Here is a 25,998-nt window from a genome sequence, read left to right on the forward strand (position 1 = left end):
GGGGTATCTCCGTCCATTTCATTTACTGGAATCTCGGCAGCAAGAGATCGAAATATAAAACATTAGGCGAATACTGTTGGCCTGCACCCGAGACGTTCACGGACAAGTTCGAGCTACACTTTTTCGGCGGCTGAAGCATTAAACAGCGATCATGGTGTAGCTCCTGACAGCTTGCTTAGGGCAGGCGAATAGTTTTCACCTATTAGGTCCCTCATCTTTTATTTTAGTCGTAAAAGCGGTAGAAAGCCGATTCACGTACATTATCGGTGTATTTATTTCGCGTTACATTCATAAATTTCGGCTATTCTCCGCGAACAACAAACCCGTTTCATAAACGCCTTGATTCCAGTCAGAAAACCCGAGAAACATTTCCTTGAACTTGAAATATTACCTTTAATAGGAATTTTCCATTGTCTTATCACTTTCGACTCCTAATATTTCGTAATAACATGATTATAATATTTAGAAGTATTCAAATTATCAATCCCTTTTTTTATTTCTCACTCTCTATTGGAATTTTTAAAGACTTTATCACAATGATTATTTTTACTGATTAGAAGGCCTGATATCGTGTTGATATACACTAATTGTCGTGAAATTTCGTGAAATTCAGCTCGAATAAGCGATTGTTATTCATAGTACATCAAATAGTACATGTACCATTATTGTACATTTAAACAGTATTCTGCGCCTATTTCAATTTCCAAAATTTTGTGATGATTTTCAGTGTAGCGAATAGGCGGTAGGTTGAGCCAAGGCGGTGGAAGTGACGCATGGGACCACTTGTACCTCTTCTTCGTCCATCTGCCGGATTTCGGGGCCCCCGTCCTCGGGCTGGACGTGCCCCATGTTACGTAGGACGTGCTTCTTGAGACTGCGGACTTGCCGACGAAGATTAGTATTGAGCCAGCCATACAGAACCGGGTTGATGGTGGCTGACGTCATGGCTATCAAATGACAAATCGCGAAGCTCAAGTACATGCTTCGAGGAGACAGCAAGTTGGGACTGACATCCACTATCAGGTTAACCAGGTTCCAGGGAAGCCAGGTCAGAGCGAAGGCCGCGGTGACGTACAGAAGGACGACGGTAGCCCGTCGATTTCTGTCCAGTTCTCTTCGCAGCCTTTCAGCGCAGACTGTTGAGTGAGTGGGACAAGTGGAGCCGGAATTGGTTCCTTTGAGCGTGTATCGGAGTTGACCCTTGACTCTTATATGGGTGGATGCTAACAGTGCGGTCGGGGTCACTAGTTGAAAAACGAAAGTGGCCAAGGCGTACGCCAGCTGAATGACCGGTGAGGGCCATCTTTCGACGCAGCGAGTGTAGACGTGCACTCCAGCCACTTCCGCGAAAGCCAGTGTCCGAGCCATGGATGCCGGAGCGGCCAGTACTAAGGACAGGAGCCAAATGGACATGGCGCACGAGATGGGATAGCGTCCACTGCCGTTGGCGCTATCGAAGCAACAGCAGACGCCGTTGGGAGCGTGGACGTGAGGTCCCAGACGGACAATGGCTCGCTGACGCTGGACAGCGATGGCCGAAATGGTCGAGGAAGACACAAAAACGCTGGCACCTTGGATCAAGGCCACTCCTTTGCAGAAAGCGTCTCCCAGGCCCCAGTGACGGCGCACTAGCTGCAACAGCGTGAAGGGCATGGCTACCATACACAGCGCCAAGTCGGAAGCGTTCAGATTCAGCAGGAAGAAGTGAGTACCTCGACGTGAGGGCTCCCTGGCGCCGTTCCGGTTCCTGTACAAGTGTTTTCGACTGGAAGTAAAAATAAATTTGGTCACAGCTAGTTGAATTTATTTCTCTGTTTCGTAACGTTGAATTGAGATTGCATAGGGTCTCTCCTGGTCTTTATATTTTGCTTCAGAATACGAGGGTAGAAAGCGATTTTAAATGGGGATTTCCAAATGTAAAGAAGAAGCTAGTAGTATAGAGTATTTTGATTGAAAACGCTGTTTTTAAATCTTATTTAGTTCCGATATGACTGTTTACAAAGTAAGGAAACAAAAAAATTGAGCCTTCAAGGCTTAAGAATGGTGAAAATATATTTTTTTTAACATATTTTATAAATGTAAGCGAGTTGAACCACGAATGAAAGATAAGAATAGCCAACTCCGTCTTTGAGATATCAGATATGGTTTTTGAAACGAGGCGTAGTGATGAAAAATTGGAAAAGTAGATGAAAAGTACATGTCATCTCGCCGATAAAAGAATTTTAGCTGCGCTTTCATCCACCTTTCAAGAAATGAACTGTGTTGGCCAAACTTAACTTTTCTAGGTGGTTTTATCATCTCATTTTTGTGAACGTAAACTAATTTATCCTTAAAAGATAATTCCACTTTAAAAGTAAAAAATACTTCACCCGTCATTTTACTCGCAATAATCCAAAACCGCTAGTGCGCAGCTGTCGTGAATTTTTAAAACGTTTTGGCGAGTAATTTGGGGACATCAGGAAAAGTGTATTTTTGAAATGTCTAAGGCTTAATCGCCACCGTGCGCTGCCTTGTGGTAGGCTAGGATAAAAGTTTTTTTTCGCCGATTCTCAGATGAGAGTTGCGTTATCTAACCTGTAGAAATTGTTGCGACAGATCAGATATCAGATTATCTGCATTTACGCTAAGATATTAAAAGATCAGAGTAATCTGAATTCATTGTAAACCGACAGACTGATGTGAGCAGATTACAGATGCCTCACAGTTACTGATTTCACAAATCATCCTTTTGAAATTTTAATTATTTTTATTTTATTTAATTTGCTTTCCAAACGAATAAGTCGATTTACTGTTCAGGTAACTAAATCTGGTTAGAGGAATTGTAACAGATCACTTGAGATTTGTTACTTGGGATAATAATCAGTTGCAATTTGAGATCAGATTGCCGGGTGATGAGAATATAAAAGATTAACATGATATCGCTAACGGATTCTCTGCAGATATCTGAAATTTATAACCTGAATAACCTGAATACTGGGGCCTTATTTACGCGTATTTGAGCGCTGAAAGGGATAAAGAAGTTTAGACATTCCAAGTTTATGCAAATATAATTTCCTCTAAGGATAGATTTAGTTAGTTATTTGTTCCACATTTCGTCCCTACAATCTCCATGGTAACGCTTGTCTCGTTGATTTAACGCGATATCTCTGTTCGTAACGATGATGATTGTTTTGTTAGGTCTAGACATCAACGTACTTCCGCGTATCACAAAGCAAACGTTTGGAGGTAATTCTTTTAGTGAAGATAGTTAATTAATATATGTCCGGGGAATGTGTATTTAATGAAATCCAACTTCCCCTTTGAGATCCTCATCAGAAGGCCGCTTTGAGTGTCCTCTGCTGAGCCGGTTACTTCATAGATTAATTATATTGAAATTACAACACGCGCTCGCTCTTCTTCGGTGACAAGGATCATTCGTCATTTAATTTCAATGTTTCGCAATTTAGAAGCGTAGAGCTTCTCGATCGAAAATAATGACCATATCTGTAACGAATGATGGTCTCGCTTTGTTACCCCCTTGCTGAGGTTATAACGGTAATAATAATCAGCTAGGCTAATACCCAAGGCACCACCTTAGGCCTAAGTCACGAAACGACTTTTAAAGCCATTAATTCAGGTGGCCGTGTTACAATGCGTAGGAGGTTGGTGGCAAGCCCTTCATGCCACCTGGGATAAAGGCGTTAAAAGTCGCTAGATGAATTGGGCCTAAGGTGGTGCCAAGGGTATTAGCCTAGCTGATTATTATTATTAAGGTCTTCGCGTACTAAATAAAAGTCGCTTATTAACGTGACTTCAATCGCGAAAAACGTATCATTAGTATTCTAACAATAACGTTCAAAATAGTTCCTAAGATTTATTCGTGAATTATTGATTTGTTTGCGCTTTCCTTTGAAGAATGATTTGGTCCGCTTTCGGATGAACAAAGCTAGCCTTTCAAACGCTCATAGACAGAGCTAGCGAAACGAATGAGTTTACTATTCGTGAATTTTGTGGAAATGTTTTGAAACTTGAAACACGTTTAAAATAGCTAAGGTGGCCGAGATGACTTGATTTTAGTGCAAATATTAGTATATTTTTGGGGTAAGGGTCTCATAATTCTCATTGAATTTAGGCAGTAAAAAACCGTATAAAATGTGGAAGTATTAAAATGTTTTATTTGGCGATAAAGCTTCGCAATTTTTTTAAATAACCAAAAATCGCAATTTACTGTCATAACACCCTATAATCATAAATTAAAACAAAATTTGTTCCATGGTTAGTTTGAAATATTTAAGAATTAATTAAAAGGCTGATAAAATATTTTATTGACAAAATTAGAAGCTTTCGGACCGTGGTCCTTCCTCAGCTAGTCACAATTAAATACTCATATAAATTAAAACGTTACCCTGGTGTCAATTCTATTTTTTATTTTTTTTATTTTTTTTATTTAAAACCTCCCCAACCTTTAATATTTATCGACCTTTTATCTAAATTTAAATTTCCTCTATCCGCTATAAAGACTGCTTTCTTAAAACATCTCCTATACCTCCCCCCTCTTGGCACAGCACCCTTGTTGACTCCCAATCTATTACATGGTTTTTTTCTTTACTTAAATGTACCGCTAATCCGTTTTTTTTAAAAAATAACACCCTATAGTTTACATTGCATAAACCGATAACATTTGACTGCCGAAATGCCACATTGCCTTATTGGAATTATATTTCCGGATATATAGGAAACACAATGAACTAGAATATTTTTTTGGCAATTAGCGCGCTTTCGTTTCGAGAAGCTCTAGAAAATATGGCGAAACCCTCCACCAGGGGCGTTCAAATAAGCGGAGCCAATGAGTCGTAAGTGGGGCGGAACAACAAATAGAGAAGGCTGTTTTAGAGCTAGACAATAGCTACCTGCATATGACGGAGGCCATGAGCAGGTTGCTCAAGACGCCGGTTACCATGACGACGACGTAGGCGCAGATGAGGGCGCCCTCCGTGGCCGGGTCGAAAACCGCGTCTCGAGAACGGTGTTCTTCCAGCAGAATGATCGCTTCGCTCAGGCTGAAGTTGAAGTTGGCCACCGAGGAGGTGTCTACGACGATGGTCAACTCGTCGCTGCCCTCCAAGTTGACGTCGGCCGAAGCGTTCATCGCCGATGGTCCACTTTCGGTGGGATGTACTTGCTCCTCTTTTATAATACTCATTCGCGGCTCTTCGGATACATCGTCATCCTGTTTAAATAAACCCAAAAAGGGGAAAAGTTAAAGTAACTGAAACGTCTAAGTTTCGACGAGTCAATTCAAAGCGTTCCAAAGTTTACGTAATATTTTAAATATTTGAGCTTCGAAAGCGAACTCCACTGGTATCTGAGATGGTTTATCCTATAACTTCTGGAAAATAAAGTTTCAGTTGTATATGCACTCGAACGGTGCATGCCCGATGAAATTCAATATAATACTTTATCAAAAACAAATTAAAACTCACGGCTATGAAACCTAAATGCACAAGAATGTTTTCAGGTTAACAGAGAATATTTGTCCGTAGAGAGAGAGACCCCGTGACCGTAGCCCATGGTCTTCCCCCTTTTACCGGGAGAAGGGGGAAAGATTACACTATTAAAAGTGGAGGGGCGTGGTTTTCTTTCGGGAATAACGAAGGCGAACGGAATACATATTAAGAGTTACACTGAATACATTATAGAGAGGGCGCCGAAAAACCAGCAGCATTCCTGGAAAATGCCTGGAAGATTTTCTCGCAGACCAAATGCTTCAATGCCGAAAATAATTTTTATTTTACCTTAATATTTAATTCGGAAATTTAAAAGAAAACACTCTAATTAGGTAGCCGGATTACCTTTACTTCCTTGACCCGGTGGAGGGTTTAAGCCCGTGACCCTTCTTTCCATTAATTAATTAAACCCGCTTCGTTCTAGTTCACTAAGCTTTAGGTCCTAGAAAAAAAATTAATTCTTATGAACGATTGGGTTCCTAGAGTCTAGGAACCCAATCGTTCATAAGAATTTTTTTTTTTTGGTCCCGTTGGCCAAACGAAATCTCAATCTTCTAATAACGAGAAAATAAAAATCGCGCCATCTTGTGTGAATTTCGCTCGCCATTAATTACTTCAGCCCAGCTATTTCAGACAGACAACCGAGGGGTCGGACATTTATCAAAATCCCGTACACTTTGTCTAAAATCGCAAAATCTTTTAGCTCTCTCTATGGTAAATTAACATTGAAATCCCAAAATCACTTCAAAAAGTATTGATAAAATCGCCAAAATCTCTACGAAATCCCAAAATCCCGTACAAAATAATGGCAAGTGTCCGACCCCTCGCAGACAACGGTACGCGTAGTTAAGGTACGAAATAGATAATCCCGGTGAAGAAAATTGAGTATATTCGTAATGGATTTTAAATTTTAAAAATGTAATATTTTTTTAAAGCAGCCAGCTTTATTTGAAATGAATATTTAATTATCCAAAGGAAGAATTCTCGTATGACGCTTTCTGCCCCGCTCTCGATTTTAAGAGAACAATTCTAAACTATCTTTTAGGTTGGTTGGACATTTACTCCCGAATCGTTTTTGAACTGAATCTATACGCGTGTTTTCCAATATTTGATTAATTAATAAACCCGGGAAATATTTAAAGGGCACCGCCAACGCCTTATCTTCTTCCCCACTCTCCCAAACTTAGAGGAAGATGACGGAAGAAACCAGTTTTGTGTCGTCATTTCCTATAGCCCTAGGAATGCATATGCTCAATAAAATCTGATTAATAAAATTTAATCAATTTTAAAACTTAAAGGCATTACGTGTCAATTGTTGCGAAGTTACTAAAATCCAAAGTGTTTGAAGTCATGTCCACTTTTGCTAAAATGCAAACGCTGTTAAATAATAGGAATTTAAAAAGTTTATACGTCTTTGCATAAGCCTATCATAAGGTCCCCATAAGCAAAGGTCTACCATAGGGGCCCGTGTTCACGCCATTGTCCTGGAGACAAGAAAATTAACGTACGACGATAGGGCAGTAGCGCCATCTTCGTTTTCCAAATTTCTACGTCTAAAATATTATCTTACTCGCTAGATTAATACCTTAATAACGGGTATGTGATCGTCAAAAATTTGGCCTGGACCTTTGCTTATGGGCACCTTATGATAGGCTTATGGCATCTCTATAGATTTCTGCTAACAGATGTAAATATAACGAGGAATTTATATATGTATACACGTGGAATGTTTAAAGGTCAATTCAAGTTGCGACGCGCGTGGGATCCTAGAATCATATCTTATAGTTACAAACTACGTTAGCGCATGCCTTCTGCTGGGGAAATGAAGGAAGGATAGAGAGCCTGGCTACACCAAAGAGTATGGAGGAAATAGAGATAAAACAACCGGGAGAGGTCCGCAACGAAACGTTCACCACCGAGGGGGTTGACAATGGGGAAAAACATCTGTAAACCGGGCTTAAAAATAGCTACCGCAGCGCCATTTCGGGAAGAAACGAAATTCTTATAAAATAATTATTACATTTTCTGAACTGCGCCTGTGGTTGGCACAAAGAGTATGGAGGAAATAGAGATATGATCTAAATTCATTTTCAAATTAAAAAGGTACTCCAAGAAAAGACCACGCGCTATCAAAGAATTCTCTTTGTGCTATTGTTGCAATTTTTGTGCCTTTTCCATAACGAAGAATCCCGAAATGGCGTTACGGTAGCTATTTTGAAGCTCGGTTTACAGATGTTTTTCCCCATTGTCAACCTCCTCGGTGGTGAACATAGATATAGGAAACGTATATAAAGGTCTAGATAAAATATTTCAAAGGGAGTGAATACGGAGGTGACAGCTAGCAGAAACGCGTAATTTCTGCAGGCTATCCTTATAAGGCGCTATCTATCGGTAAGAAAGCTCGTGCTATCGTCGCGAGAGCCATTGTCTCCTGCTTAAAAATTATACTAAAAGTCACCAACAGATGGTGTCTAAAGACTACGGCCTGCGGAAAGGTCAAGCACTTTGTACTAAAATGCTAAGAGAGCTCGCGCTCTTGGTCACGTGCCTTCCTCGGTGTCTGCTAGGTGTCAATTCCGTATTTTATGTTAGGCTTAGACGCCCCGAAATTTATCTAGACCTTTTTATACATTTCTTATATCTATGGTGGTGAACGTTTCGTTGCGGACCTCTCCTGGTTGTTTTATGACTTTATCTCTATTTCCTCCATACTCTTTGGCTACACAAAGAAACGTTCTGAAGAACGGCGGCTTTTTATGACCGAGGCTTAGCTCCAAATAATGTCTAATAATTTCCGTACGCATGGTTTTGATTGAACAAACCTAGAGCATAATATAAATAATAAATACTTTTCTTAATATGAACTTACGTATTTGGTGTAAGTTTTAAGCAATAATTTTCTTCGCCGGTTCACGCAAGACACATTTCATGGAGCGTGTGTACGAAAACTCAACGCTTTCCAACAAAGTTGGACAAAAATGTTGGCTCGTGTGAGTAGGTCTTTACTTTCCCAACTAAAAATATTTACGCGTAATTAGGCCAGATTCGTGAAGAACAATATATAACCTGGAAGAAATTCAGTGTAAAAACGAATCGGGGTTTCTGTAAATACATTTTTTAGTATTACATTTTACGAGTGAGTGTCTTTCATTTTATTGCTACAGGCGGTTTCTTAGCGGCGGTGGACAGCTAATGATTTAAAAAAAACATCTTACATCTTACTTTCGACGTAGTTAAAGCCAAGCCCTTTTATCCCGGTTAATTCGCGGCACGGTGACAATGGAACCTTTGCCATTCCAAGTGTATACTTCTATAATTTCCTTTTGTAAGATATTGTTTGCTTATATTTTGAAGCGCGCGTCTGCAAAATCTGATCTGGACGGTCGTTCAATCGATGGATTCTACTATACTAATCCTTCCTTTGGGGATTTGAACACGGAGAAGAACCTACGTGAGGCTAGATTTTCGCCATCCGATTAGCTTATTGAAAATCCCAATTGATTTGTACAGCTCCTCGAAACGATAATGGAAATAATAATAATAGGAATGTGGGACTTTAGTTTGGCATCCTAACAATCGGCCTAACAATGACGAAGGCTGTAAGTAGGTGTTTGGTACGTCTCTTTCTAAGGGACGTAATTAAAGGACGCCCATCGGCTGCTTGACATTTTACAACCTCTGAACTTTTTTTAGATTAAATTGTCCTCGTATATACATACAGAGTGCCCTATATGTGAGCAGTCCATTGCAATTTATATTTCAATTCTTCACCAGTTATTGCATGGCAGTCGCTTAACAGACATCTTTACGCTGGGGCGTCCGTCGAAATCCAACGTTAAGATAATTATATCAAAAGTCGAAATTTCAGCCTAGATGTATATTAGTTTTACCAGGAATCCAAATGGCATCAGTTAACAATAATTAGCTACGATTTGATGTAAATTATCCTCGTCATCTGAATTTTTTAATCCTTCGAAATCGAGGTTATAGAGCGCCTGCATTCTTTTTACCGGAATATTGTTCTATAACTTGTTCTAATTTGAGTTACTTGCCTTAACAGATCAAATAAACGCGCAGCTCCACGCAACTGGTTTATAGAGCTACGGATATTTTTTTTCGAGTTCAGTTATTTCAAGATTTCAATTTCAATTCAATACAATTTCAACGTTGGTGTATTTTTATACATTTTTGTTATAAGGGGCCAAGTCATCTTGCGACTTTTTTATTCGGGTAATTAAGAATATGGAACTTCAGGGATTCCGAAACCCGTTTTGTAGTTAAAGTTCGTCTGATTTCGATTTTTCGTGACCATCTTTCGCACAGGCGATCGTTATTGCGCGGGTGGTACCCGAGGTTATTTCTATTTGCCCCAAATTCTTACCGTCACCTGCATACATTTTGGCTTAATTACGATATTTCACAAGTTTCATATCATAGGTATGCTTGATTAACCCAAAAGAGAACGATTTAAAAAATGACGAGCAAAACAAATAACACTCCTTTTTTTTAATTAGAACAACCATGATGATTCTTAAAGTATAGCTTTGATAATTAATAGCAGAAATCATGGGAGTCGCTAATTAAAGGGGAACGGCCAAGCTTTTCCAAATATGGCCTTATTTCCGCATCAAAAGATTAGCAAGACAATCAATATACTAACACGTACCTTTTTTTGTCTTGAAAAAATAGCTTTTAGTGCAAAAAGTTAAAACGAAAAATAACGCCAGGTGTTTGGGTTTGAATTTTCGCCGCCATCTTAGGGGCTGCCACCAGCACCCCTAACCCCGTATGAGCGATTTGCGAACTATCCTAACTTTTAAAATCACGCAATTTAGGCTTAGGTCTCTTATAACTGGAACGCGCCGCGGGTGCGAAACAAATTTTTCGCGTCTTCAGCAGCGCGCGCTTTTACGTTGTTTTTCTGTCTCACCGACTTCTCACCAGGTAGGCTATTTTCTAATTTATCTCCATCTCACTCTCGATGTCGACTCGAAGTCGATCTCGAAGGCGATCACTTCGATCGAGAAGTCATTTCTCGATAAACGCTATTCTATACTTCATCGAAATCGACTTCGAAGTGATACATCTCGATTCTCGACAAGCGAGTAGACCACGTGGGTTCTACATATTTCCGGTTGTAATCGCGCATAGGCTCTCTATTTTCCGACCAATAAGAATACACCATCACAAAAACAGCTGATTACAAACGCCCATGTTTTATAGTTTAGAGAAAGGATATTTATTTTCATTGTACTGCAGTATATATTTAAAGTCCAAATAGAGCTCGGCGAAACAGCTAAATTAACCGCTAAAGTTTTGATTAACCATAAAAATTACGATTACAGTGTAACTGTTTATCCATGGATATTATCCACGGCTATATAGCAATTTAACATGTCAAATAATCGGGTTTTTTTTTAATAATTTTCGTTTGTGGATAAAAATGAATAAAGTTATTATTTCTTATCCAAACGCCGAGCTCTAAGTCCAAAGGATTTATTGTTTGGTCTCTTCAAGAATGTATTTATTTATACTCAGGGAGAATGAATATGTCGAGACTATCGACGGACACGTTGAGCCCCTAACCCTGTCACGCTAAGGGGGGGGGGGGGAGGAAAAAAGGAGGCGGTCTTATTTTTTGCGTCCTCGCAGCAGCGTTAATCGCGTCGAAAAACGTAATTTTTAAGAACCAATGAGATTGCAGTATTATTTGATTTTATTAAAGCGGAGCAGCATACTGGGGGGCCCAACGGGTGGAATTGGAGAAACGCTAAAAATAATCTCGACATATTCATTCTCCCTGAGTATAAATAAATACATTCTTGGCCTCTTATAACTCTTTATCTTTGAAAATTACGCCTATTATCGATTTCTAAGGCTTTATTTAACAATACAAGCCGAGCTATAGCAAGTGCCATTGCTTTTTTCCCTAAGAAAGACGGTTTGGGTAGTGGTAGCTTTTTGGCAACAGCGATCTCGTAAGCTTCGGACACGACGAGATCGACTTCGAGAAGTCCATCGAATTCGAGTAGCATTTTTCGACAAATATTTGATAGAATAGCGTTTTTCGACATCTCGTGAGAGCGATTCGAGATCGAGAGAGATCTCGATCGAGAAGTGCTTACAGAATAGGGTCCCAGGTGTCGCGGCGGACGCGCGCTTTTCGATTTCCCGAAATTTCTTTATTTTATTAAAAATTAACCACTCAATATTTTTTGACGCGGTTTTCGCCATAAATTTTAGTTTTTAATGAGCTATAGGGCTATCTAACTGGTTAAAGCTTGACCGTTCCCCTTTAAGCTTATCAAAACGTGAAACTCCCTTTATACTCCTTATCAACCTTTTTTTTTAATCTTTTTTGACCACAACGAGGAAGCGCTATTTATTTCAGAAATCTCAGTGTAATTATAACCAAGAATTAATTAATATTTTTGTCTCGGACATATAATGGCCGTTTCTTAGAAATGTTGCAAGTAACGAAAAATGCGTATCGAATAATCAAAAACCTGCCCGAAACAAAATCAAATATTCTTCTGTAATCTTGAATTTCAAATATCTGTCAATTTAAAATGGTTAATTTTCTAAGTAAAACACACATGCAAAACAAAATATTCATTTAATCTCAAGTTTCAAAGATACCTAATTCGTATTTTGGTGAGAATAGCTAATATTTTTTTTTATTATTATAGGCTAATACCCGAGGCACCACCTTAGGCCCAAGTCATCTAGCGACTTATATGAATAATATCCCTTGAAAGCGAATGTATTTACAAAAATTTGTACTCTCCTAAAGAAAAATACGTTATGACGCGTGCTAGCCTGATTTACACAACTTTAAATACCGAAAATGGCCGACGATTACGCCGCCGAAAATATTTTACTAAACTGATCGGCGGCGTTTTTGACCGTTATTTTGAATTATCGATTAAGACTATTGAGTTTCATGCATAATGTGGTTTGTTTCTTGGCAAGTAGCTCCGAGATATACATTAGATATTTGTAAACCCCATTTTAGTTTTGAACAGGTGAAATGCATTTAAACATGAATTTATACATGATTGTGGAATTTTGAAAGGGTCCTTAGGCCTCTGTCTGAACAGTGACGACGAATACGTTTTTCAAGTTCTTAAAACCGCATTTGTTGTCCAAAGAATGTTTATAACGAAATACTTAGACGCAATTAAAATTAACAGCAATTTGGTGAAAACGTTTTAAACAGATTCAAGCGGTTCCAAAGAGTTTTAAACACATTTTTGTAGCAAGATAATTTATGAAGAATTTTTTATTCAAATTCTGTTTTTACATAACATTTATTATTCTTTTTTTTTAGTTTGATTTAAAAACAGTGGACACTTTAAGACAGTAAGTCCCTCACGATTTGGACTTCTTTCGGGTATGGACTAATCTAAATTTATGACTCTATCTGCGGCGCACTTTATGAGACTTGGGGCTGCATCTCCGTGAGTCGTGCACGGCTTTAATGGTGTCCTTTGTTTCTTCCTTCTCGTTTATAGCTCGTTGTATTTTAAGAAATAAAATGGCAAGCAAAAAGGTCCGGGGAAAATATGCAAAGAATACTCGCGTCCCCAAACCTTGTTCGCTATTTTTAGGAAACCCTATTTTTCTGAAATGTCCGATACGGTTTTTACCCTTCACTGGCTTTTGAAATACACTCCGGGTTGTATACGCTTGAAAAAGTTACATTTGAATAAAAAAATGATTGTGTGCGCTTCGGAAATCAGGGCTAAAAAGCTCGATTTATCTAAATGGACAAACCTAACATCGATGTGCGCTGGGACTTTTATTCCACAAAATCCAGTGCGGGTGAGGGAATAAATATGCTAGGTCTCGAGAGACGGCTACTGCGCGGAATGAGATTCTACTACGAAAAGGGAATGGTTAACTAGTTGCAATAAGTAATAATATTTAATAATAATCCGCTAGGCTAATACCCAAGGCACCACCATAGGCCTAAGTCATCAAGCGACTTTTAAAGTCATTAATCCAGGTGACCGGGTTACGACGCGTAGGAGGGTGATGGCAAGCACCGCATGCCACGCGAGCCAACAGCACCCTACACTAACTATTACCGTTCTATTAAGTTCTATGTTAAAGGCCAAGATTTTAGTAAAACTTTGTTGGTCAACACGGCTCACAAATCAAGTGGTTTCGTGTGAAGGGTGAAAAGATTTCCACAACGATTTGGCCTCACAAACCCATTGGTTGGCCAAGTTTGAAAGAAAGCTGATTTTTTTGTGACCGAGGCTTAGCTCAAAAAAATGAAATCTAATAACTTTCGAACACATTTTTTCGATTGCAGCCTTGTTGCTGAGGCACTTTTCTCACTTAAAATCACTTTTTAAAATTCGGTCACTAAAAGTCACTTTTTCTAAAATTAGTTACTATTACTTACTAATTTAGGAATTTTTGCGTTTTTAATATTATTTGTCTTTAAAATATCTCTTCTAAGCTAATTAAAAACCAAAGTGAAACGAGCTCCGTGTGATTTAGCGGCAAAAAAAATATTTTTTAAATATGCAAATATTATTCATAAAAAATTGAATTTTATTTTGTCTTTCCTAAAAACCTAAATTAATTTTTTTTAGTATTATGGTTGAATAGTTACTTTTTTTTGAGTGTCATTAGCCCTCAATAGAACTAGTCAAAATGTGATACGAATAAAAATCGCCATTTTTTAAACTTTTAAAACCTTGGTTTTTCTTTTTCTTTGGTCACTTTTCAGTAATTATTTTTAAAATTGTTAGTCACTTAAATCACTAAAGTTTGCCGTGTGACTTAGCAACAAGCCGGCGATTGAACCAAACTAAATTATAATATGAATATAAAATACTTTTATGTACTAATTAACGCTCGAAATCTCGACAACCTTTGGTGGAGGCTGTGAACGAAAATGCAACGTGTTTCGCGAACTCAAGTCGAAAACTGCGTTCACCAACAAAGTCGGGCTCGTGTAAATAGTCCTTTAAACACCGTAATATTTAGACGAGTTTATGCAAAAAAAATTATTTCGTTTAAGTGAAAAAGGGTTTGTAATAAAATAATAGGTCAATTCCGAAAGTATTCTGTGCTGAGAACTAAACCTAGTTTGCGCAATAGCGCTGAAAATAAGTTCGGTGATAATTTTTTCTAATTGGCATTCTTATTGTTATTACGTCGATAGTAATAATGAAAAATGTTGTCCTAATTAAGGGTGCCAGAACTAATTATACATTTTTAATGAAACGCTAGCGACTAAAATATAACTTATGTACTAATGTACAGAGAGATAAATGTTGGAAACCGCTTTGCAAAAAGAAATGCAAAGAAATAAAATATTGATTGTATTGGCTTCGTGGCAGCGTTGCCAGATCGAAAATCTGAAATTATCGTACCTAGGCCAAAAAATTATCGATTTTCCTGGAAAATTATCGTACATTTCTTTTTGGCGATAAATTTTAATTCATACATAAATGCGTTGAATTTAGATGATTTTTTAAAGCACTACAGGAGTTTTATTTCAGGGAAATAAACAAAATGTCTATTATCATTATTAACTGAACTTAATATGTTTAAAAATGTTTAAAAAAATGCGGTAATAGCTAGGAGTAATAAACTCACACTATGGACTACGCGTACAGAAAATGTATATCATTCATTTTTAAGTAGAAAAGTTATATAAACTAATAATAAAATATAAATCGTTCGTAGGTTTTTAAAAAAAATATAAAGATTATCGTACATTATAGTACGTTGAGGCAGAATTATCGAAATAATGGTACGATATCGTACGCCATGAAAATTATAGTACGCCCTAAAAATTTTGATTAAATTATCGCACTGTGCGATAATTATCGTACGTCTGGCAACGCTGCTTCGTGGTGGCGCAGTTTAAAAATTTATAGAAAAGGAGAAACGGTCACTTAAAAAAGAAAAATCTATCTATTGTTTATTGGAAAAGGCACGACCTAACAAAATATTGACGCGCAACGAGAAAAGAGAGACCAGTACGATAATCTTATTAATGGTAATTAACCCCAAGTAGCACGGATTAACCGTTTTAAGTTTCACATCGAAATAACTATTGTAGGATTTTTGGGGAGGTAGGCCAATTATTTGGAGGCCCCACCAAAATTATGGAGGCCCCCCCCCACAATTTTTTCAAATCCATCCACGTGGATTATTTAATTTTTTTGAAGCAAGTGGTGAACTTTTTGGGTAAAATTAGAGTTAATTATAAGTGTGTTGATCCTTTTTTTGTGTACCGATAACACTTAACAAATGAGTGGTTATTTACTTATTTCTACCACTGAATTCTAGTCTATCAATTTACATTCATTCCTTCGGTACTTCGCATTTACATGCCTTACATCAGAACTTACAACTTCACGAAAATGAATGTACGTAGGTACACTAACGTAAGTTAAGTAAGTTTAAGAACCATTAATTTGTAAAGATTAAATTAAAGATACAATTTCGATATAGTAGCGCTCACGAAAAATTAAAACTAAAAGATAAACTACTGTCAAAGAAAATAAACCGATACCTTTAAAAGGAATAAAAACAACAGTGTCGTTAAGCGAATCACTCGCGTTGAATATTGGATAATTAATAAATAAATAAATTATTTCGCAAACAAATTACGGAATTTTTTATATTAAATAATTTGGAGGCCCATATATTAAATTTTGGAGGCCCCTTAAGACGACTTTTGGAGGCCCCTACCAAAATTTCAAGTAGGCCCAGGCCTACCCCGGCCTATTTCTGGCGCCGCTACTGAATAACTATTGTAGTTAGGTGTCGGCGTCGTTGTCGTCGTCATAATTTGCGACACCTCCGATAATTATCGATCAGGATAACCTATCAAGGCCGTTGCTTCTTCAAAATAATTATAAGACAGCTTTACCTGCTAAACCAAATTGCATCAGTTAAAGATAATTAGATACGATTTGGCGGGGCTTGTACTAGAAACCAACCTTCAATTTCGGGAAACGTTTAATTAAATGTTCAATTTTCTGGATCACTTTTCTGATAATGGTTTGAGTTCTTTTTATTTTCAAATAAGTCTCAAATATCTTTTCAACACTCAAGGAAGTCCATCATACTGATGTCCGTAAAAGTTAAGTTATATTCGAAAGTTGACTATTTTTTAAATTTAAAAAACAAATTTAAGTGATTCTAATGTTTTGTTATTTATTGTATATTGTAATTTTTAATTTGTTTTTATATTGTATATCGTAATTTTTAATTTGTTTTTACGTAATATATCGTAATTTTTAATTTGTTTTTACATTGTATATCGTAATTTTTAATTTGTTTTTACATTGTATATCGTAATTTTTAATTTGTTTTTACATTGTATATCGTAATTTTTAATTTGCTTTTACATTGTATATCGTAATTTTTAATTTGTTTTTACATTGTATATCGTAATTTTTAATTTGTTTTACGAGTTAATTTTTAAATTTAATCAATCCCTGATTAGTAGAAATAAAATATACACGCAAAAACAAGTAAAACACTAATTACATCCTTAATTACTTATAGGAAGATAAAAATTTAAAAATTGCTAAGTAGTTTTATAAGTACGTGGAAATTATTTTCCATACGATTAACTAAATTTCTGGACTTCATCTCTGGTAAACTAACAAAGGGAGACGACCCTTGCAGGTTTTCAAGTTACATGGAGGTGTACATTATACCCGAGTTTGAACAAAATCGGTGATTATCACCTCGGGTCGTCTCCTTGTTCTAATTGCCTTAACAATATAAGAAAAAGCGTTGATCTTAAGGATAAAATTTAACAACGCGTCGATCTATTTTTATTCGAGATCATTCCGCCATTTTCTAAATGCCATTTGGATGGTAACCTGTTATTTTCTGCAGCCGCTGTTCCCGCCATGAGAAGCGGAGAAAACCCTCTCCCAGGGGCTCACCAAAAAAACTTTTAATCGATTGGACACTGACTACGTAATTTCAAGAATGTATTGAAGTTACTAAGGATATTTCAGCAAAGCATTAACCCCTGGTACCATCCTCACAGCTTTTGTAGATAAAGTTCGTCTGCATTTAAGGCGCATTCAAGGTCATACCATATAGCAAACTTGAATGGGAAAGCAGATGAATTTAAGCTACAAAGGCTGCGAGGATGGGAAACAGAATCCTGTAGTCCAATATTCTTAGTAACTTCAATACATTCTTGGTAATTTCAATAAGTTATCACAATTATTACGAAAATGGGAGGTTACGGAATAACTACGAATCGATTGCGAATTAATTACAGTGTGATAACGGTAAATTTACAACTATCGCGGAAATGCTGGGTTACATTGATTACGGCCCGATTAAAGAGATTATGAAACGATTAAACTCATTACGGAACGATTACAGTGATTAAGGAAAATTTTCAGCGATTACGATTACCCAGCGAATAGAATGAGTAGAGCAATTACAGAGCTATTTTACATGATTTCAACGATTACAGCAATTACCTAGCTATTTTATAATGATTACTGATAAATTACGGCAATTACAGCCAATTAAAAAATTGTTACTTTGGTTATAACTGAGTACATTAAACAAAAATAATAAAAATCTATAGAGCTATTACAGCAATCATTTCAGCCAGAGTGTCCACTGGTTACGGCAAGTGGTCAGCCCCTCGCCTTAATCGGACAATTGATCAAAAATAGGTGTTTCTATAAAATACGGGAGGTCATGTGACAATGTTTTGTATACGTCACTAATCTGTCGCTCTTGAAGGTAGTGTGTCAGAATTTATAGCCCAGTGTACCTAGTAACAGAGAACATACCACCGGAGGCCTATCATCATAGTGCCCTACGCCAGCGTCCACCTAGCCCGGACAGGTGACAAATTCAGCATGGGTAGTATTACCCTACTACTGATGGTCGCACCTTTGACGCGAGCCACTCAACCCAGCAGAAGGTGCAGCAATGGGTGGACCAATTCCCACAGCAGTGGGATTAAGAGTGGATGCTATAGCAACTCCAGCCGACACCCTACCTACGTAGGTAAAGAGTCAAACTCTTTGGAGAGAGCTCCTAAAGGGGAACGACGAGCACACAGCAGCCCAAGTAACACGGCACAGCTGGCACCGGAGATCCCGGTGTGGCTCCAAAAGGGCGGGAAACAGTACCGCCGTGCCCTCATACGGAGGCCCGCCGCCCCACAGCAGGCTACCCAATCCGCCGAGGCGGCCAGTTTGCACGGACCCTCTCCGTTAGCCTGAGCCGAAGCTCAGTATCCAGCCCAAACATGACCGAAGTCGGAGGGGGAGATAGGACCATTTGATCAGACCTAACATCTCCCAGTGCGCCACCGCCCTTATGGGTTACAAGAGCCGGACCCCGACTCCCCGGTAAATCCACCAGTTATTGCACACTCGAACCCATTGCTCTTGAAGGTAGTGAGCACGCGCTGCAGTCGCGAGACCCTTCGGAATCTGAAACCCGCACTTCAATAACTGGCGCTAGTGACGCGGATAAAAACATTTTATCCTTCGAATTTTTATTGTTTTATTTTATAGAAACACCTATTGTGTTTTCTAAAAACAGCTAACAAGGTTGAATCTGTTCCTTTGCGCTGAATCCCATTCGACCGAAAAATCCGCACTTCTTCGGTTTTAGGATTCGGTAATATCCGTTTCAGCATCTGTCAGAACAGCATGCAGTGTTACCTAACCTAACCTAGAGGTCGGCGTTTGGATAAGAATTAACCGTTTATTTGGATAATATTCATAAACAAAAATTATCCAAAAAATAATCAGTTATTTTTGGCTTTTTCCCATATTAAATCGTTTCTATTCATGGATAATATCCATGGATAAACGGTTAACCGCAATTTTTATGATTAATCGAAATTTTGCCAGTTAATTTATCTGCTCCGCCGATCTCTAACCTAACCTAACCTAACCTAACCTAACCAGGCAATTTTTAAAGTGGTCAACTCATTTTTTTTTTTGCGGTCGCTGAATTGTGAATATTGCGTCGGTTGATTAGAAAAATACAAAACCCGCCTTTGGGCTAATTTCATCAAAAACATTGGCGGAATTCGGTCTAATGGGAATTAGGTCGAATGGGATTCGGCGCAATGGGAAGATACCACAAAGTTTGCTGGCATTGGTCTCCTTTGCTTTTGCAGACATCTGTTTATTTGCATATTAATTGTTGCTTGAAATTGTATTTATTTTTAAAAAAAATGGGGTAAAAACGACAATAGGAAATCCGTATAAACTAGTATAAATCCCGTTCCCAGAAAATGCAACCCCGGGTGTAACAAAGACGTAGATGACGTCATTAATTTAGATTACGTCTCCGCGCCTATGTAATCGAGAGTTCGCTCGGAGTGTTGTTGCTAGAGGAGAATCACTTAACAATCTGAAGGCTTTGTTCCTTTTCTACGTTTTCTGGGCTTTCTCGTTAACATCGATGCCTGGTGTAGCTCTACGAGCGAAAACGGAGAACGAGAAAACGAAAGGAAAATTACTCTCACGTGTCAGGCAACAAATGGTTGCGGCTTTAACTCCGAGATCTCGTGGTTAACGACTTCGAAAAAAAAGGGTTTCGTCAGCTAATTTCGAAGGAACTAACGATCATTTTTCTTCGTTACATTGACGTTAGCAATTATGATACGATTACGGTAGAATTTATGGTTTAAATCCACATCAAGGAAGTCCGTAATTTGTTTATGTATCATAACAATTTGAATATGCATTAACAATTTCCCATTAATGGTATAATGACTCTTTTTCGTTGGTAACATGGAGTGGCGGAGTGGTTAGCACTTTCGCCTCGCAAGAGGAGCCGGGTTCGATCCCAACTTGTGGCACTGGTTGAAAACTCGAAACAACTCCTTCCGCGTTGAGTCTGCAAGTTCTCTCCCCGCTAGTTTGAGGGGTTTTCCCCCGAGACCTTCGGTTTCCCCTTCCATAAAAACTTGTAGAGGTTAACGGTAATAGTGAGTGTAGGGAGCTGTTGGCTCGCGTGGCTTGCAGGGCTTGCCACCACCCTCCTACGCATTGTAACCCGGCCACCTGAATTAAAGGCTTTAAAAGTCGCTCGATGACTTAGGCCTAGGGTGGTGCCTTGGGTATTAGCCTAGCTGATTATTATTAAGTATTTTATTTATGGATAAAATAGCTGCATTATTTAAAAATTATTAGCTTTTGCTGTCAACGAATAGTTAGATGAATTTGTGAAATTCCTTCGAGTTCGTAAATTCGTTTATAGTTCTTGCCAAGAATATAATTATTTATACAAAGAGATAATGACTAGTTTGATATAATTTTTAGCGTTGTTTCAAATCCACCTCATACTCAAAGAATAAGCTCTTTAACCCTAAAAAATTTAAATGACCCCCCTCTCGTAACCCCATTAAACGCGTATTTCTAAATACCCGAAATCTATAACTAGGAGGAGTCAACAGTCTGACAGTCAAATTATTTAAAATCTACGAAAATTATTTTTTTTCAATCAGAATTTTTCCCAAGTTCCACATTTGATACATACTTCGTTTCCAATTGTATTTTTCACATTAAATCCGAAAATATTTATTTCCGTCCCTTCTATAGGCTTGACTCCATGTCGGTTTAAACCCAACCCGACCCGTCGGGTTCGAATTTACGATTTTGAAGCCGAAGTGTTATCGGGTCCGGTTCGGGTTGAAGGTTGAAATTATTGAAAGTTTCAATTCCGAAGCACAATTTGAGTTTCAGACTTATTATCCCTTAAGTTACGTGTCCAGCTCATTTTTGATATTATCGTTTTTGAAGGTGAGCTCATTTCTAATTTGGTTTCCAATAAAAATATTATTTCTTCTAAGCCAGCTAGCAGCTAGCGTCGGTAAAGTGTAATAAAGCATAAAGCGACCAATTTTGCAGTGTCACAATTTTTGAAATAGTCTTGAAATTTCATGCCTACACTGAATATGTATGTCGGGTTTAAGGTCGGGTTCGGCTAACTTGAAACCAGGCCGACCCGACGGTAAGCCTTTTCCAGTTGAAAGAATAAAATGGTGCCATTTAGTTTAAATAAACGCATTAAAATCGCTATCAATGTTTGCTTTTTTTTAAAGCAATTCGTGAATACTTTGTAGGTGACCCCGAAATTAGTGAATAGATCGTCCGTTACTCGAATGAGTCCCCTTTCGAATAAACCATTTATTTTTAGATGACGACATTCTCGATAGTTTCTGCGAACCGCACATGGACAGTATTTGGACATTGCAAGTAATTCCGATGTGTTTCCGCTTCCGAAACATCGAAATTGAAGTTTGTTTTAGAGCAGCTGGCGAAAGTGGCTATTAACCCGTTGAAGAGGTTCAGCGGGAGTTGTTGCACACCCGTAATATTTACCTTTTTTACATCCACTATACGCTTTCGATTTGGGAATAAATATCCAAAGTTATTACAAACACCTCCGGAGGTGTGAAAATATTAACTGTTGGGAGAAAGTTTTTTTACTTGAACAAATTATAGTTTAAAGATAGATTTCCAGTGAGATTTGAAGAAAATTGGGCACGCGTAGTATAGCCACGTAATTAGGAGTTCGTCCGCTCAGGCAGTTGAGTCACGTTTTAAAACCATCTAATTAAAAACGAATGAAATATTTTGTATTTAAATATGCAAAAAGCTGGAAGATTATTTTCTTGTAAAATATTCATAAAAATTTTATTAGGCGCCAAAAACCCATTTTTGTCGATTTTCTTAAAAATTAAAGAACATGGTTCACAAACAACCGACTCGATGACGTCACGAATCGCTGCCAAAATGGTCAACGAAGCGATTCAGCCGAAGCGATCTGAAACGCTGGGACGCGCACCGGTCACTGTTCACACGACGGGATACAAACGTTGCGGGAGCGCTCGCATCGTTTCAGAGGGTAAGTGTGAACGCGGCTTTAGTGGAATCAAAAGTTTTGGGTTTATAACGAAATCGATTTCAAAATAAGGGAAATGTTTTTCACAGCCATCAAATTTTCTTCTCTAATATTTGAAATAGATTTCCCGAGCTTTCTCATCAAAAACCAATGATCAATTGTTAGTGGAGATATATCGGAGATCTTAATGTAAGACACTAAGGGGAAAAATCTCGACTTTAATTTTCTAAAGTGAGGTTTTGGTTTTATATATGTATAGGCACTTATTGGGGATTACATTCGGCTTCACATTTTCTCGAAAGAGTGGAAAAATATTTTAGTTGGGCGATCAAGGATATAGTTTATACGCGACTGAAGCGAGTCCAGGTGGCGTAACGGCGCTAGCTTCTCCGAGGTTTAGCGCCTTTGATCTAGCGTCTGCTACAGGCAAATTAAAAAGTCATAAGAATGTTTTTTTCTTTAAGGGCAACGCAAGTGGTCATGCAGGGGGGGAACTATGTTTTCTTCAACAAGCCGTAAGTAGGTTTTCCAAGGATGATTTAATACAACGCCTTATTCTCCTTGGTGTAGCCACGTGGCGCAATTTCGCTCTCATTCGCGAATTTTTCGATTTTCTTCGCTGAGTTAGCTCGCAATCAACGGACCCAGGAATTTAGGCCTAGCTTAATTTATTTATTACGGAGAAAAGAACTGGGTTAGTTTCCGAGAGTTGGACTTTGATATTTTCGATTTAACAATGTTTTGGAATAAAATTATTTGTGAATTGAATATTTTTAATAATGGAAGTTGAAACATTAGGCCTTGGACGCGGTAAATCTCTGCCGCTAGCCTCACATTGGATTAAGAAAATTCAACACCACACACACTCCTATATCCCGTCTCCCTTAACAATTTCCCTATCATTATACCCCGACAGAATATTTATCTTTTTTTATTACATTTATTTTGTAGAAGTTTAGGATCCGATTTGTCGGTAAGCACGGAGACTTCACTTTCCTGGGCCATTTTCGCGACTAAAGAATGCATGGATTTTGCGTCAAAACCGCGAGAGACGCATTTATACAAAATAAATTCGGCAAATATGGTTCTGCTTTTTTTACAGAGGGAAAGGCTATTTCAGATAGCGCATGCGCAGTCGTTCTTTTTATCTATAAGATAATTTACCCCCCCCTGCATGGTCACTTGCGTTGCCCTTTAAATAAACTTATCAAAATATAAGCAAACGATACAAAAATTAGATTAAAATGCAAGTATAATTATTTATAAAGTCAAATTTACCAATAAAAATAAAGAAAAAACTAATAGCGTCTACTTTAGCCGCTACCTATCTAGGTTTCAATAGCGAACCAAAGTTGGCGTAGCGATGGCTTTCGATTTAATTAAAATAACCTTAGCCCTTATTGGATGCTTTTCTTTGGTGTCTTTTTCTAAACGAGGGCTTACATTAAAATGAATTTCGTTGGTCCTAAAATTTTACTAAATTACGTTTTCGAACTAATCTTTTCCAATTACTTAAATTAAAATATTTTAAAACTTCACAGAAAACCATGAAAGGTTGAAATTTGAACTTTTCAGGGATAATAATTAAAGCTCGTATTTAATTAGCAAATTTTTCAACACCACTAACAACATTTTACATTCAGTCAAAGAAAAAGTGAAGCTAGAAATATACGTTTCAATAAAACCTATTCAGTGATTCACTAGGAAGTAGTAATACATAGAGCGTGGACGTGCAAGCTACTCTTTATATGGTCTTTGTACGGGCTGGTTTCAAAAGAGTAAAACGCCGCTATATGGTGAGAAACTCGAAGCTAAGCAGATTTTTTTGCGTCAACGCGAATGAAATGTTGTTAGGCCTAACCGAGATTCTTCAGTCAACGCTGAAAAATTAACGTACGGAAAAAATTGAGTTTATAAATTGATTATCGAATATAGTTGATTTTATTTGACTCGAGTATGGATTGTACTTGACTACTTTGGCGAATCTGGTAACCAACCAACCGGGAATATTTCATTCAGTGATCCCCTTTTCGCCACGTAGGTGGGGAAGTAAGATGAGAGTGAGGGGTCGGACACAGATTTTGGCGATTTTATCATTACTTTTTGAAGTGATTTTGGGATTTCAACGTTAATTTACCAAAGCGAGAGTTAAAAGATTTGGCGATTTTAGACAAAGTGTACGGGATTTTGGTAAATGTCCGACCCCTCGGATGAGAGGGTCTTTTATTTGACCCTTAACTGCTCCAGGGTAGGCCAAAGGTATACTCGTCTAGTAGTTTCTAGTTTGTCGTAACATATTTTACATCAAACAAACACGAATCCAAACTATTGAAAATAACAAGCAAATACAACTAATGATTCGTTTCTGAATTCGATAGAGAGTCGAGACTATAGATGATGAGAGAAGTTTCTCAATTATTTGTTACTGAAATAAAATATAACGTACAAAACTATATATTTTTTAATTAGTATTTCCTACTCATCTCGCGTGCGACGAAAAATTCCACTCGAGGGAGTCAATGCTAAGTCGACCCCTATAAAGGCGCCATCTTGTTTACCTTATGTCGAATACCAGCTATCGAAAATCCTTTTCAAAGCGTCAGTGACTAGCTTATTACCATGGGTAAACATTACAATTCACCGGTGAATTCAAGTTGATTATACTCTTATATCAATTCCAGATTTGGCTACCGGAATGTGAATCATACGTATAACAAACATTCCGGATCGCTTGCTATTCCGCATACAGATCTAGGAAAATTATTTTAATAAATGCACGCGCATCAAGAATTTCTGACGTTATTAGATTTATTGAAATATACCCGTATCATTTTGAATAGTAAACTAAGATATGAGCGATGTATCAGGGATAATGTATTTATTTAACAATATGGAGAAACTATATGTAAGGGGGGGGGAGTCAAAATTCGAAGGGGTTTTGGACTATCTCGGTTCCGGTTCCGGTTCCGGTTCCTGTTCCTAAATTTTTGCTTTATCGGTTCCGGTTACGGTTCCGGTTCTTAAAATTTTAATTTATCGGTTCCGCTTTCGGTTCCGGTTCTCAAAATTTAGAACTGATCGGTTCCGGTTCCTAAACGGTTCCTATACGGTTCCAGTGTGTTTAGTATTAATTAAAGTTAAATACACAAGCAATTCAAATGAAGTTAAAGAGAAATAATATCCACCACATTTATTTATTTAGAATATAAAATTTGTTTTTGATAAATTATATTTTAAAAATAGTAGCTTTCTCAGTGACGTAGCTATGGGTTCGGGGTCTTCCCGCGAAACTGTTTTTGGGGTCCCTTATAATCATTAGGGCCGAGTCGCGATTATCGCCATCCAGAGTTAGGGCTAACATGTATCGCCTTCTATAATTAGATTTCACACGTACTTGCATGCTAAATATATAAAACGCTTAAAAATGGCTTTAAGCCCTAAGTGAAACGATTAAGAAGAAGTCTGGAGTTCAGACCCCCAAGTTCAACCAGAATCACGATCTAGATGACTTAATTTAAAATAATTAAAAAAATTATTGCTACTATTCTCTGGTTGGGAACTCATGTAAGCGTGTTATTTGTTTATTCAATAAAGTAGGGTAAAAATTTAATATTCTGTT

At 37.8% G+C, this 25,998-nt stretch overlaps 1 protein-coding gene across 1 annotated transcript; it reads right to left on the reverse strand.

The window, feature by feature from the left end:
* Positions 1–653: 653 nt before the first annotated feature.
* LOC149948143 (neuropeptide Y receptor type 6-like) lies at positions 654–11,521 on the reverse strand. The gene is made up of 3 exons (XM_090171024.1): positions 11,381–11,521; positions 4,890–5,209; positions 654–1,765 (listed from the first exon to the last, which is right to left on the reverse strand). The coding sequence occupies exons 1-3, from the start codon at positions 11,519–11,521 to the stop codon at positions 724–726; spliced, it is 1,503 nt and encodes a 500-aa protein (XP_090027150.1). The 3' UTR covers positions 654–723.
* Between the last annotated feature and the right edge of the window lie 14,477 nt (positions 11,522–25,998).

This window comes from Leiobunum rupestre, chromosome 4 (assembly GCF_980474605.1).
Source record: "Leiobunum rupestre chromosome 4, qqLeiRupe1.1.hap1, whole genome shotgun sequence".
NCBI classification, from domain to species: Eukaryota; Metazoa; Arthropoda; class Arachnida; order Opiliones; family Sclerosomatidae; genus Leiobunum; species Leiobunum rupestre.

Coding starts and splice junctions, on each gene's coding strand:
- LOC149948143 (XM_090171024.1), bottom strand. CDS start 11,521: ATGCTACTCGAATTCGATGGACTTCTCGAAGTCGATCTCGTCGTGTCC. Junction 5,210..11,380: donor CACTTGCTATAGCTCGGCTT/GTATTGTTAAAT, acceptor TTATTTAAACAG/GATGACGATGTATCCGAAGA. Junction 1,766..4,889: donor ATGGCCTCCGTCATATGCAG/GTAGCTATTGTC, acceptor TTTTACTTCCAG/TCGAAAACACTTGTACAGGA.